This window comes from Anser anser (assembly GCF_964211835.1).
Source record: "Anser anser genome assembly, chromosome: 2".
Lineage (NCBI taxonomy): Eukaryota > Metazoa > Chordata > Aves > Anseriformes > Anatidae > Anser > Anser anser.
Window position 1 is genome coordinate 132,127,154 of NC_139721.1, and position 15,497 is coordinate 132,142,650.

Genomic DNA, 15,497 nt, shown 5'->3' on the forward strand with positions numbered 1-15,497 from the left:
TTGCTAAATGTGTTTGACCATGTTGCTGTAGCCCCAGGGATGGCTTCAACATAAAGATAAGCCTGCATTTGTGCAGAGCTAATCTAGGCATGTTTTTGTTCCCTGCTGAACGGACAGGGCAAGGAGTGGTGGGAGAGAGAACCTTGAAGATTGCACTCTGTTGTTGGAGGTGTCCTCTATATAGTCCTAGCTGATGGATCTAGGGATGGTATGTAGAGTATGAGCTGTCACCTGGCTTGGTAGAATACTGCGTCAAGCTTGCATGCCCCCTTTCTTTTTCACCCTTAAACTAAGGCTGTGTGCTTTAAGTTGCCTATGTTCTGGTCTCTTTATGTAATCTGTCTACATGGCTTCCATATCCTTCTTGTTCAAATGATAAATAGAAAAGTTTATTGAAGTTTCAGCATGTTTAATAGTGCTCAGAACCAATCTGTTGTATGACAGGTAACAATAAGTAGTTACTTGACGCACACAGGATATCTATGTTTAGCGACACACTTTTAGAAATTGGGGTGTAATGTAAGTATTGACAACGGTGATGCAAATGCAAATTTATTTTTGTACGTATCACGTACAATGTAAATAAGCAATGGATCTATCACTGTTAAATAAGCTCACAGTATCTGTTACTATGTTAGTTCTTTTTATTTCTAAGAGAAAGAATGTGAGACATTCGTAAAACAATGTGTAAACAAGTATGGGTGGCCTAGATGCCTGAAATAGAGTATGAAGTGTCTCAAATGGTCTTTGGTTTTGAATTGTATAATATATAAGGAACTTGCTTCAAAATCTGTTAAAGGTAATGAACAGTTTTAAACCAAAATCAGTAAGTTCTGGATCAGATCCATAGAGAGCACAAAACATATGAGTATTGCCTAAAATGTATGTCTGTTTTTTTCTATGGTTTACAAATCTGCAAACTGATGGGACCAAAGTTGAACATATATATATTTTTTTTCCTAGTATATTTTAAAAGTTGATTTAAGGGGTGTGGTGTGTCCTGGATGTTCCCCAGGCTTTCCTGATAGTCTTAGAAAATTTCAGTGGAATCCTTTGCAAATCTAATCTGCATTTCCACATATCTATCATTCAGGAACTTGGTTAATAAATCATCTAAAAGTCTGCAGGAGAAAACTCCATAGAACTAATTCCTCTTTTACACTAGAATAACTCCACTGATTTATCAGTGTTAATTCTTACTGTATCTGACTTGGAAAAATGAAGAACGAAATAAATAAATGCAGGAATCCAGCTACAAAGTGGAACTTACACGAAGGGCTCATGGATATTTCTTTTGAAAACTCTGTTTGTGCCTTTGAGCTTCAGGACTTTAATTCCTTCCAGTTCTTCTTTTCTTTCTCCCACTTTTTTCCTTTCCTTTTTTTTTTTTCTCCTTTCTTTCTATTTTTATACATTTCCCTGGCATTTTTGATTGTATTGTTCTGAGGGTCAAAAACTAAGATTAATGTTGCTGAGTTAGTATCATTTATTGTTTTCTTCCTAATATTCTGCAGCTTTATGTTTCTTTACCGTATGCAAGCTCAGTTTTGAAAATTGTGGGAAAAGGTTTCACTGGCATCCATTCTTGCCATTAAAGTGCTTCCCATCTGAATATTGCCTGCCAAAGTATGTGGTATCCTGCAGAGCAAGAGGATGAGGACATAGATTGCAATGAAGCTGAACAGTTTGCACTTCCTAACAGTGACACTAGACATCAATCTTGTGTAGAGACAGCCCAGAATACAGAAGAATAAGAACTCTTTAAAAAAACCCTACAAAAAAAAAAAATTAGTTTTCTTTTTTTTTTCAGTTTTCTCCATTTAATTCCAGAAGTTTTCTTCTAAGATTCTTCAAGATGAATATGTTTTCACGTTGCATAAGCTGACATTTCAGTGGCAGAGGCTTTTGAGGAGAAAAAAAAAATATATATATATTTATGAAGGATTTAAAGAAGGAAATTTATATATATCGATAGGCTCTTTGAAGTAACTTATTATTTACAGATTTTATTTAATTTAGTCTAATTACATTTTATATAATTTAGTCTAATTTAGTTCTCTTTATCATCAAGCTAAGGAGTAGAGTGTTAATTTGGCCACAGCTAATATGTTTCACACATTTGTACTACAGTTTGACATCAGTATTCAGCAGCACCAAGTTATATTCTACAGGCTGGAAAGATTGCCAGTGCTGCAATCAGCCATATTTGGAGGAGATTGAGTCAAGTCTGCAGCTTGTATGAAGTGGCATAGCTCTATGAAGTCAATTTGCACCAGCTGCTGAGGATCTTCTCCTTTACACAGGAATTTGTTGCAGGTTTTTATTTTAATATATGAATCTAGTTTCACCAACAGAATGATTTATAGTTGGGCAATTAATGAGCCATATGATTCTCTTTGTAGTAAAAAAGGTGTGGAAAGAGCTAAGTGCTGCAAAAAGTTGCTTCAGCAATGAGCTGCAAAAGTTAATATACACCATGTCAGTCAATCAGGAGGCTGTAAGGGTGTCAGGTGGATAAACTTTGCTATAACCAGTAGGAACCCTCACTGAAAAAAAAAAAAGATAACTGAAGAATTTGGGCTAAATAGTAGACTTATGCTGGAAAATGCATCATATGACTTGGGACTGTGTTCACAAACAGGATTTTTCGCTATGATTTAGGTATTCTTGAAGCTGCCACGGCACCATTTTTTATTATTTTATATATTTTTTTTCTAATTTGGTACAAATTGGAGTTGTTTTCAGACTATTACATCTAAAGAATCTGTTATGAAAGCTGTGACAGCCAGAAAGCAGGATACCCAAACCTTTTACACCCAGGAATGTGTTGAAAGCAGCCCTGAGGAGAAGGACCTGAGGATCCTTGATGAGAAGCTCAGCTTGAGCTAGCAATATGCACTTGCAGCCCAGAAAGCCAACTGTACCCTGGGCTGCATGAAAAGCAGTGTGGCCAACAGGTCGAGGGAGGTGATTCTCCCCCTCTGCTCTGCTCTCATGAGACCCCAATTGGACTAGTGTGTTCAGCTCTGAGGCCCCCAGTACAAGAAGGACATGGCAGTGTTAGAATGAGTCCAAAGGAGGGCCACAAAGATGATCAAGGGGCTAGAGCATCTCTCCTATGAAGACAAACTGAGGGAGCTGGTGTTGTTCAGCCTGGAGAAAAGGCTCCAGGGAGACACTATAGTGATTTTTCCAAGAACTAAAGGGGGTCTATGGGAAAGCTGGAGAGGGACTCTTTGTCAGGAAGTGTAGTGATAAGACAAGGGAGAATGGCTTTACACTAAAAAAGTGTAGATTTAGATTAGACATTAGGAAGAAGTTATTCAGAAGGCTGCCCAAAAGAACAGGCTGCCCAAAGAAGCAGTGGATGCCCCACCTCTGGAAGTGTTCAAGGCCAGGTTGGATGGTGCTCTGAGCAACCTGGTCTGGTGGAAGGTGCCCCTGCCCATGCCAGGGGTTTGGAACTGGATGATCTTTAAGGTCCCTTCCAACCCAAACCATTCTGTGATTCTGTGAGAGATGAGCAATTGTGTAACAGCTGCTGCCATCATGTTTCCTTGTGGTCCAAATATACAGATCTTGAAACAGAGATCATCCAAAGCTCAGGCAAACAAAACTTTGACTAGCCACAGAGCTCCTGTAAGCAACTAGAGAATTTGAACAATTGGCTCCAGAAAAGTGTGAGAAACAGGTTGTTCAGGCAAGTTGGTATAGAAGAATGTGTGTGAGACACAGCAGCATACTAAAAAACACTTACCAAATATTCAGTTATTTTCAAAGATTACATATGCACATGTTGCTAAGGCTTCATTCGTTCTTTGTATTTCTTAATTTTCTGAAAAATTTCTATTTGTCTTTGTGGTAGTGTCCAAATCCAACATTAGCATGAGAAAATTTCTTTGGGTCATTTATCTTCTCCATATCTTTCCCCATGAAGGAATACACATTCATTTGCTATTAAAACTATGAGTGGAGTCAGAGATTGAGTCAGTGTGAATTAAATTCTGAATCCTTACCTAATAAACTTTATTCTCTTGTGTTTTACCATGGAATGCATGGAGGGAGACTGTTCAGTTCCTAGGAACTATATGAAGAGCTTCTCACAGGCCATAGGTTAGGAGTGACCTATTGCAATTAACTTATATTCTTACTCTAGTTTGCATTAATGTAATAACTTTGCAGGCAGTGTGATTCACGCAGCTTAGCTTCTGATGGAACTATTCCTACTATAAGAGACAGTGAGTCTGGGGAGCTCTGTGGCTTTTTCTTGCCTTCTCAATGATATTCTATGCTTGTGAGCATGCCAAGAAATAGCACAGGGCACCTATGGGTTGAGAAGACCATTATTTTTAAGCCAGCCAAGCTCTGCTTTTCTAACCATGTAGTACCTTTACAAATTCAGAAGCGTATGAGAGTATAGTTCACAGTCCTCTCAGATTATTGCTATGAGGGTATATGATCTGGTCCATTGTTTGTTCTGGGTAGCATTTGTAATACTTTGGCTTGTCTTGAGTCTTCCCACGTTTCCCTAGACCATTCTGCATCTTAAGTTTTGCAGATTTTATTGTGGATTTTTTGTGTGGGAGCAGTTTTGTGTTTTCAACTGGTATGGCAGGAGATCAAGCAGGAGGTTTTGGCTTGTGCACAGATTCTGGAGGCAGGTTTTGTAGAAGGTTGCTCCAGTTTTTGGTTTGTAAGCCATGGGAGCATATACCATGTATTACTTGATTGTAAGTTAGCCCACTCACTAAATAGTTTGCTGACCGCACACAGTAATTCAAGAAGAGGGCTGAAAAACAGAGATAGTACTGAATAAAGTACAGAAAAAACAAAACAAAACAAAACACCACCACACATCTGACATCACAGAAGAATCAGATGCTGAATTTTTCTTGAAAATTCCTAATTAAGTTGGTGGACTGCAACTATGTAGAGTGTCACACGGTGGCATTATTTTCTGTTTGAGACTGCTTGTTTGGTATTCCAAATGATTATCTATGCTGGAATTACCTGTGTAATAAAATATATTTCATTGTAAAATGACCAAAGATGAATAGATTGTGCTGAGGCTGAAGAGGTACTTCTGACTTGTTCCACTTATCCTCCTGAAACACAAACTCTGGTAGCAAAGGCTAACGTAGTCTGTTTTTCCTTTTATGCTAACTAGCAGCGGAACTCCTATTTTCTAATTGCTGAAAACTGGTCTGTGTCAGGTACACATGCATGTAGGTGCTTTCCAATAAGAATGTGCTTTCCAATAAGAATGTGAAAGAGAAAGTCCAGAAAATTGTTTGAAGCTATACTGTGAATGGTGTCTAATTCATGACTCAATCCCAATTCTCCTTACAGGTAGTCTTTTGGTTTACATGTGTGACTATCCCGAGAATGCAAACTACAACATTTACTGTAGCCAAGGCCACAATGTAAGAAAAAGATCTTATTAAAAAAGAAGAGAGAAAGATGTGTATATTTCCCTGTATGCACTCTTTGTGTGTGGCATGTAATAGTCTTCCAGATATTTCCTTGGATCTTATCCTGGTTTCTTTAAACCCATGCAGCTCTTTGCTTACATTAACATAACTGAGGGAAGAATTTGTTCCTATAAGAATTAAATTTGTGTTACAAAGGAAGCAGAGGCTTTTGGCAAATAACTTATCTTGCAACACTTATTGAACACTTAAATGAAAATCATAAAGCAAATTTGGATCAGAAGAGTAAGAAAAGAGGGTCTACATATAAACTATATAACTATATATATATATATAACTATAACTATATAAAGATTTCTGTTTTCATGTCTGATAGAATGAATTTGAGGGTGACTTCTCAATTTTAATAAAGGCATTCACTCAGTGTCCCAAGGCACAGTTCTTTAGCCAACTTTTACGAAAAACAAACAAACAGTAATTGTATTTCCCAGTGACAAACCCCTGGCTGTCTCAGTGGTTTTTCATCCAATGCAAATGTAGAATCCAGCTGGAAAGGTGAACCTTTTTGGGGAAAAAAACAAAACAAACAAACAAACAAAAAAAACATCCTCTATGAGAACAGATCCATTCAAAGATCTCAAGCATCAATGGAACAAATCAATTAGAGCGGGGCAGGAAGGTAATGAGTAATCACACAGTTGTTTTTTAAGTAAGTGAAGCTAGTAGTTTAGTGAAGAAATTAAGTAGCATTCATTCCTCTCTATCTTACCTTTGTTGGAAGAGTAAAAGGCATATAGAAGGACTGGAAGTTTCACTTTCTAGGCCAATATCCTCACTTTCTGAAGAAGAATAGACTCATGACATGATCCCTTAACTATTGCTTGTAGGTGAATGCCAGACTGAGTACCTGCATTTGAGTATCAGCAGGTCACAGCTGCTCTAAGAAGTAGCAGTTGTCATGCTGGGGTTAGCAGGGGGCCACACTGGGTGATGGGTTTCTTGCCATTTGCTTGGTTTTGTGAAGTTCATCACAAAGTGGTAACTTGTGACATAGGACAAGTAATGTTCCTGTCTTAGTTTATACCCAGTTCAATTCAACACTGAATCTTGTAAGAGGTGTCAAGCATAGTCAAACTGAATGTTTTGTTTAATTTTAACTGGATGCTAAGGGGAAACTTTTACCTGTTTGCTTAGCTACAATCAGTGTTGACTTAAAGAGAACAGAGACTATACAAGACTCATCATATGGAAACGTTCCTAAACCATCTGTTTGTTGGTAGGTGTTTTGTTTGTTTGTTTGTTTTTCTTCCCAGTTTATCTTATGTCCAGAAATTCAGGTGTAATAAAGTTACAAAGAAATTACCAACCATCAGATCTTTACCATTTCAATGATTTTGAGGATTGTGAAAAAAGGCTGTTTTCAATGACATGGCTGTGAAATTACAACAGGGTATTTTAGCAAATATATTTTCTCCAGTTGTTAATCAAAATGTAGTGGGATGTGGAAATCACTGAAAGCTGCGGAAATGAACGACAACAAAAGCTCATTTTGAACTTCCCACATCATGTATTCTTAAAGAGAAATCTTATGTGTATGGTGACCAGTTTCTGTCACCACAAGGGAAATACTTCAGTAGTGAAATACGGCCCAGGTGTTGGATCTATCTTTTGGTCTCATTGAAAGGGACTTGATTAATGCCAAAACAAAAAATCTGAAGTAGAAAAAAAAATAAAGCTAGGTGCAATCATTCATACTACTGTGGTATGGTTGTGATGGTGTGTGAAACTGAATTTTTATATATTACTTATGATGAGGAGGGAGGGAAGAAGGGGGGGTGGAGGAAATGATAACATCTTCTCTTTGGCTTTTCCAAAAGGAAGAAAGATTAAAGTGGGAAGGAAATTTAGTAGTCTCCTTCTGCATAATGAAGACCTATGTCTAATAGAAGATAAAGATGGCATTTTCGTTTCAGGTAGTTCTGAGAAAATTTTTTGATGGATTTTGAAGGATTTTCTTGTGTTCTGTTTTAATAGGTGGAAACCTGTTGTGCTATTTGGATACAGCGAAGAACAGAACAACATCTTGCTACTGGAGTTAATCATTGCTTAATACATTGCTGTTGTCACTGTGTAGAATCAGTGAATTTTTTCACTTGCCAACCAATATAAAACCTGAAATAATCAGCATGTAATTTTATAAGAGAATGAATGGTAACATCTAGATAGGTGAAGAAGGAAAGAAAATTGATGCTATATAGGATGTTCTGGATGATGGACGGGTTATCATCTGGCCCTCAGTTTTCTCTCTAGCTCTTCAGGTCTACACAGACTCAGACATGCAATTAGTAAAATCAGGGGGCTGAGAGTAGTTCAGAGATTTGTATCATAACCCTAAAGGAAAATAAAAAATTGTCTTTGATACTATTATCATTAGTCTGATATATGAATTCTATTGATAAAAGAAAGAAAATAAGAGGCTGAGGGAACTGGATCAGAGAGGAGGAGACTTAAGGGGACCTAAAAGTAGCTTTGAGCAGAGATGAAGCATCTTTTGTCAAGAAGATAGAGCCAGGCTTTTTGCAGAAGTGCATGGTGGGAAGGCAAGAGACAATGGAGAAGAAAACAGGTTCTGGCTGCATGTAAGAAAAAAACTTTTCCTTAGTTAGGACAATCAGGAACAGGTTATGGAGAGAGTTTGTATGGTTTCTGTCTTCAGAGGTTTCCAAGACCCAGCTAACCCTCAGAAACCTCATAGTTGTTCTTGTTCTGAGCAGGAGGTTAGACGAGATATCTCTTCTTCTCCTTTACAGCCTGAATTATCCTATGATTCTATGATGTTAATTCTCCTGAATCAAAAATGGTTTTGTGCATATTTGCTTTTTTTTTTTTAAATTTTGTATACTAATCACATTAACTTAGAAAACAGTCAAAATTTCATTAGAGCATTGTCTACATGGCAATTCCATTGCCTACTTTTATTCCTGTGTCTTCACTCATGAATTTAAACTGGGGAGATCTATAAAACACTGTAATACTTCGTGGTTTGTACGTGGATTCTTTAAAAAAAAAAAAAAGTTTCAAAATTATCTGTATCTCACTCTTGCTCTCCTTTTTGGTCATTATATAGTAACAAACATGAGAAAATGCACAATACAGTCTTTTATAATTTCATTCTAATTCAAATATTTTCTTTTTATTTCAAGTAATCATCATTACATATGAATGAAAAAGTGAGAGCACAACCCTTTTATAGACCCATACTTTTCTGTTTCTGATGGTTAGTGAGCAATCAGCTGTATTCTTTGATGAGTGCTTGGTCTGTTTCTTACATTTGTGGGAAGTCTTTTAGCTGTAATGGCTATAATTATTTTTAATGTGCTAATGGTTACAGACTGAGTTTTGGGGTGATCCATTTCACACTTACTTATTATGTTATTCTTCTGCTCAAATAAAAGTTATAGTAATCAGTTTCTTCCCATTAATATTGAGGACAAAAATTTTCTGATCATCAACTCTGTTAAGTCAAGGAATTTAACATAGACTGTGCCACTGATGTCAGCAAAAAGAGGATTAAGGAGGAAGATTTAATTCATTTAACTGTAGCAGAAAAAGTCAGAAATGGCTTTAGCAGTTAAATTGCTTGTGACATAATTGTTTGTTTATGTTTCTAATATTCCTGTGGTGTATTTTAGAATGATAGATCATTTAAGTTGACTGGCACATCTGAAAGATTAACATTATACCAATATTCAGTTACCTTGTTCCGTAATTTAGCTAGTGTAAGAGGCAGTTTAACTGAAAAATGAATGCTAATAAAGTGCCTGTTTAGTAATTCATTTTGAAAACCATTTGACCTTAACTAGACTGAAAGTAGACTGTAAAAATCATCATAGATTCCCTTCCTTGAACTTTTCACAATGCTGAAAAATGACTGAGGGAAAGAAGCAAGATCCAGTTACTGTACCCTGTTTGTACAGCTGTACTTCATTGAGTGGAGGCTTGTGTTACACACAGTTTGTGATAGGAAGTAAATGCTTTTAAAACAACTAAGGAGACAGGTCTTTAACCTCCACCTTTTCAGATGCTTTGTTCACTCATTTAGCTTCTGTCGAGGTCTTGGGAAACGTTTCAAATACAAATTATTATTGAGTACTGAAGCTCACCTGAATAATTCATCTCCTAGTGAGCTCATTAGAGAGAGATGAGTTAAGATTGTTTGTTTATTTATTTATTTATTATTATTAGAGAGAGATATTACTAATTCTTGATACAGAGAACATTTGCTGTTTCAGGGACAAATACGTTTAAAGAAGGAAGAATTCTCAGACTGAATATTAAGTGAGGCTTATGATAGATGAAGTTAGAGTTTTAATTCAGCAATGGTAATGATTTTCAAGGACTTAGAGGACATTCAGAAATGATGTCATGTAGTCTGTCAAAAATCCATCAAAATTCATTATATTTTAAAATTTTAATTTCTAACATGTAAGGCTTTTACCTCCTGTTACAAGACTGTTTAGTCCCATGAAATGGTGAAGACACTTTAAGATTCATTAAGGGGATTTTTTGGCAGTGCTTCACATTGCAAGAACATGTTAATCACCAGACCTAAACTGTTTGATTAAATACACACTATAAGATCATTCTGTGAATTAAATTCAAATATCTGCCAAGGGCACTTCTCTAATTGCTCTGGTGTAAGAAGTCAGTGGCAATGGCAGCATGCAGTTGATGGTCAGCCAGATAACTTTTAATTTCTGTAATCAGCTGAGGCTGTGTACATTTCATCCTTTGAAATATATGTGACCTTGAATTTAGTTTCATGCTACATATATATATATATATAAATATATATGTATACTGCTATATAACGCCAAAAAAGCATTATTTGGTCTGCATTAGCCACCCACTTCCACATTTTGCTATAATTAACATCTTCATAGCTTGTAGCATCTGATGGCCATGAACATTCTTGGCTTTCATTTCTGTTTGATAACCTCCCACTTAAGACTGTTCAGATACAAATATTTACTGCAATGAGGCCACCCAGGTTTGCACTTAAAGAGAAAATGCCTTGAAATACTATTAGGATTTTGAAGTATTCTTCTTCATTTTAGTACATCAGAGGTGTCATGCCTTCAGAACACAACTGGAATTGGTTTTACCCTTATTCCAGCAACTTTTTAGAACCACAACACAATAGAGTAACTGCTCTCCTTTAGCTGAATCTAGAGTTTCCAGCAGTTTTGAGCAAACAGCCATTTGTTTTTCCATTTGTGGAAAAGAAGTGGGCAGGCAATAGTTGTGTTTCATGGTCTGGGATACAAGTGGACTTGAAGATTTATGTGATTTTATGTGAAAACCATAAGCATAACAGCAGATATCAGTTAAGTTGTTTAAACAGTCAGCTGACATGTAACCCGGTCTAACCAAACTCATCTCTGGACATTAGTTTTCATTTCTTGTTATACTATATTATACTATGGTATAATAGCAAAGTGTAAATTGGGGATTTAGTTCCTTTTAGCTTAAGAAGGAAAAAATAAGGCCATAGAAAACAAATGTTGCTTTGTTCTCTGGTATATGCCTCATTAGAAATTATGTGTTTTGCAGAGGTTAATATACTGTGGGCAGCACACCAGGTACATCATAGTTCTGAAGATTACAACTTATTCACAGCGTTGAGACAATCTGTACTGCAGAAATACACCTCCTGGGTAAGTTGCACAAGATTTGACAACTTAATATCACCAAGATCTAGTAAAAGTGAAAATACAGTGTTTATTTCCCTTCAAAGAAAAACATGTAAATTATTTTAGATGTTAAACACTGAAAAGCACAGATGAAACTGAAGAATCTGAAAGTCATAAGCTTTAAAAATACATTCATTAATGATTTTATAGCAAACTTGAAAAGTGATACACTAATTAATTTTAAGAAGGGTAATTTTAACTCTTTTTCATATATTCATAACTTTCCAGGAAAAATGTGACTTTAAAAAAAAAAATTTAGTTATTCATGCATCAGTGCAAGAGAAGATCAGAATATAGTATACCTACTCTAGAATATGTCCACGTAGCTGAAAGGAGCAGAGAAATAAGAAAAGATTGCTTTAGACATGCAAACAGATTTATTTTTGTATCTGCTCATGTAATATGTCAGCACTCCAGCAAGTCAAAGAAATATGCCGCCACTTTTATCTAGCTTTATTTCAGATGAAATGTATTGTAAATAATGATCTGTGTATGCATCAAATAGAAATTAAGATAAGTACTCATTTACAGATTTAATTGAACATACTATCCAGTCTTAACTTTTGGGCACAAGGCAACTGCTGCTTTTCAACAGCTGCTCTCTCATATTCTCTTATGACTGTTTTTTTAAACTCATATTGTGGTTTCTTAGTTTTTTTTTTTTCATTGTTGTTTGTTTGTTTTTGAAGTATAAAAACTTCAAAATTTGAACTCTCAGTATTAGATTTCAGAAGTAATTTTAAACATATTTTTATAGTTAGAAGATATATAAAAGCTGTCCTGCAGTGAGGTATAACGCTAATGGTGGAATAAACCTACAGTCCTCTGTGAATCTCTATGACTAACCTATGAGCAAATGACTCAAACAGAAGGGCGTGTGCTCACGAAAATCCAAATCCAGTGTAGCTCCATCAACTTCAGTGAAGTTTGGATTTATGTTCACATAACTGAGAATGGGTTTAGTCTGTTGTTCTTAGTTGTTTCAAGCACATAACATTAGATAAATTTAAGCAGTAGGTTCCAAAAAAATTATGAGCTTTTCTAGAACTTGTGAAAACTCTCTCTTAGTTTTGCTTCTTAAAATATTCTCTGTAAATTATTATTTTTATTCATAAAATAGTCATCTGATGTTCGTAGCAGTGCCGCAAATATAAATGGCCATAAGGAACAATAGTCAAAGTATCTCTGTCACAGCCCCACTTTCTGTGTAAATACTGCCATGTTTAAGATTTAACTTTGAACATTTTACCCATTGGGACCATATGTACAAATGCTTAACAAAAACAATAATTCAAAAAAGACAAAAAGCCTGTGTGTGTACATATGGGTGTGTTTATGAGTATATTGTCTGCCTGAGTGGTTTTCAGGATGACACCTCAGAGAGTACAAAATATTCAGGAAGGCCAAGGTGTCTGGCAATCTTAGGTTCTAGAAACCATCCTCAGGACCACACTAGTATCACTTGTCAAATAATATATGTGCGTTTAAAATTGATTTGCTTTGAACAAAGGGAAAGCAACATAGAATCTATAATACTTTTGTGTGCAGTTTTTTTTCTGCCAATATTTGATATTAACCAAAACATTTTGTTAGTATAAATATGGGGATTTTCATCTACCTGGAACTTTTGGAGAAAGAAAACTACTACACCTTTCAAAGCCTAAATGTGCACAAGCACTATTCCTGCTAATTCTTGCACTTTTATTTTTATTTTTTTTTGGACTGCCAGACTTGTCCAGTGCCTCAAAGATGCCTCAAAGCTGAAACCCGGTGAAATCTTTAGTTAATCTCTGGGAATGATTTATGTCACTGAATCTGTACTGTTGAATGCAGTTTCAAATCCAGTTTTTTGGACACTGTGAGAATGTTGTGGTGGATGATGTGGGATTTTAAGACTGTTCTGTTGCCAGCTATGTATGTGTTTTAAGTTAAGGAGTATAAGATAAATAAATTAGAATATCATTCTCTGTGGGTTGTGCTTGTGCTGACTGAAAAGATTTGAAATGAAAAAGAGAAAATCATGCTTTAACTACAATCAGTGTGGTGTGAAATGTACTCTTGAACTTGGAACCAAATGTCTATTACTTCATGTCATTTGCACACAAAACATTTCCCTTTGTCCAGTAGAGGAGAGATGATGCAGACCTAGTGTTAAACTGAGAGATGGTTTTGAAGTCCATTTGGGGAGGAAATAGATGGAAAGAAAGTATATTCATTTTTAAGAGAACACCAGCATGCTAAGGTTGTATACCTTTTTGCTACTGATGAAGCACCTAGTTAAAGTGTAATTGTGAAAGAAGAATGTAGCATATACACCTTGAAAAGTTTTGGCTTAATTCTTTAAATACCAGTTCTTAACTTTCGTCCAAGGGTAAGATTTAATTGCAAATATTAGATCCATAATAACTTGATAGTTTTAAACTGTACTAAGGTTTTAATTATGCTTTGTTGATTTTAATGCAATGGAAATGTTTGTATATAAATTTCAAAAGGGTAATGGGTAACACTTTTTTCCAGCACAGAATCACAAAGTTGACTTCTTTTCTACTGAGGAGTCTGACAGGTCTTGGATCTGTAAAGGATGCTTTTTTTATATTTACCTTTATTTCCTGAGGAATCATCACAAAAGTACACCCCATGTGAGCTGCCATGGAGGCAGCTTTCCTGTGGATCCTCATTGTGCCCCACAACCACTTCGCTTTGTGCTGATGGTGAGCCTGAAAGATCAGCAGGTAGCCACAGAGACGTGTCCTGGAGAGAAGTGGGCTCAGCACTGGATCTGTGCAGGAAACTAAGCCCTTCTGCTAAACCTCAGGATCTTCAGACTTTTCCCTTTCTTTCTTTCTGGAAGCATTCATAAGCTTTTGCTTACATAAGAGAGACAGAAAAGTAGGGCATGACCAATTCAGAGAGCATGAAATAATGTGGTGGACACACATCCTTCCGAAAGGGCCGATGCCTTAATTCTTGAGGCATAGTTGTGATGCAGCAGCTCCAGATATGAATTCCTCTCCACCCCCTCAATAAGTGCCTTTCCCATCAGGTTATCAGTTACTGTGGCTCTGCCTCAATCTCTGTTGCTGAACCCACAAGTGGGAAAAGCTCTGAGTGTGACAAACATTTTTTCTTGAGTTTTGACCAGAAGTTCCATCTTTGAGCCAGGAATGATTTTCTCCTACAGATTAGTGAAAGCTGGTATGTTCCCATGAAATGTTTTGATTTGGTGAATTGGCACTTCCAGTGACAAAGTACTTAGTGATTTTTTTTTTTTTAACTGACATTGATCTTGTTGCAGTGGAACCATAAGTAGGAAATTTATTTTTTTATTTTTATTTTTTTTAAGATAAGTTTTCATTTCTCCCTATGGGTTCTGATTTTGTGAATGACCTCTCAAATCCTTTCTGTCCAAAATTAAGCTTACATTGCAAGGAAACATGAGGCAGTTAGGAAAGCATTCTCCCTTATCAATCTGAAATTTACCTATACATTTATATAAAATTTTCCTCATCTCACCACTTAGCAGGTGGTGAGTACTTCTAGTACTTATTGTGAAAAGTAGGTTAGAAAGTAAATATGAATATGATCCTTCCTTTGCCTGAGTCATCTGTAAATACTGTCAAATTGCCTATGTTAATTTTAGGGAAAAAGCATATCATCTTTAACTCTACTTTAAATCCAGCAACCAATCCCATGCATAATCTGAACACAATTTTTATTTTATTTATTTTATTTTATTTTATTTTATCTTATTTCATTTTATTTTTTATTTTTTATTTTATTTTATATTTTATTTTATTTTCAACTTCCTCTCCATTCCTTTTGAAAATTTCCCGCTCTTATCATGTCAATAGACAGGTACAATCAGTAATAAGAGAAAACTGCATTAGCATTACCAGCCACGTGTCCTACTTCTTCATTGGCTTCATTGTAAGATGACCTTTGAGAAAAACCATGCCAGCACCCTAGATGTTGTGAGACAAATATCTTCCAGTCCTTTCTTTTTGGAGCTTCCCCCACTTTTAACAATTAAATACTAAGAGGGCTCAGGTTGGTGGCAGGAAGCAAAAGGATCTCAGACAAGAGACTGACTCTATGCCAGTGTTCAGGTTATTTCTTCTAAATTGTGGGAGACTTACACTGCATTTCTGTCTCAGATCATGGAGAATCATGTGTTTGAAAACAGTTCTTCTATTTGTTAATCTTGTGCATAAGGCAGTCTGATCTGCATTAAGTATTTAACACATATCTACCTCTACTCCAAAATTTCATGCCTAAATGCCCCACCTTCATGATGGCATCTACTAGCTCCCACCTT

At 36.0% G+C, this 15,497-nt stretch overlaps 1 protein-coding gene across 4 annotated transcripts in view; it reads left to right on the plus strand.

The window, feature by feature from the left end:
* The window catches only part of AGMO (alkylglycerol monooxygenase), a 194,525-nt gene that overhangs the window by 66,773 nt on the left and 112,255 nt on the right, over nt 1-15,497 (plus strand). For 3 of the 4 annotated variants that reach the window (XR_014581001.1, XM_083827593.1, XM_083827594.1), the window contains exon 4: nt 11,043-11,146. Coding sequence is in view for 3 of the 4 variants with exons in the window: in XM_083827593.1 (XP_083683719.1) it covers nt 11,043-11,146 (104 nt within the window). In the remaining variant the exon portion in view is untranslated. Of the gene's footprint in view, nt 1-7,463; nt 7,524-11,042; nt 11,147-15,497 lie in introns of all 4 variants that reach the window. The other variant, XM_083827592.1, reaches the window with a different exon arrangement.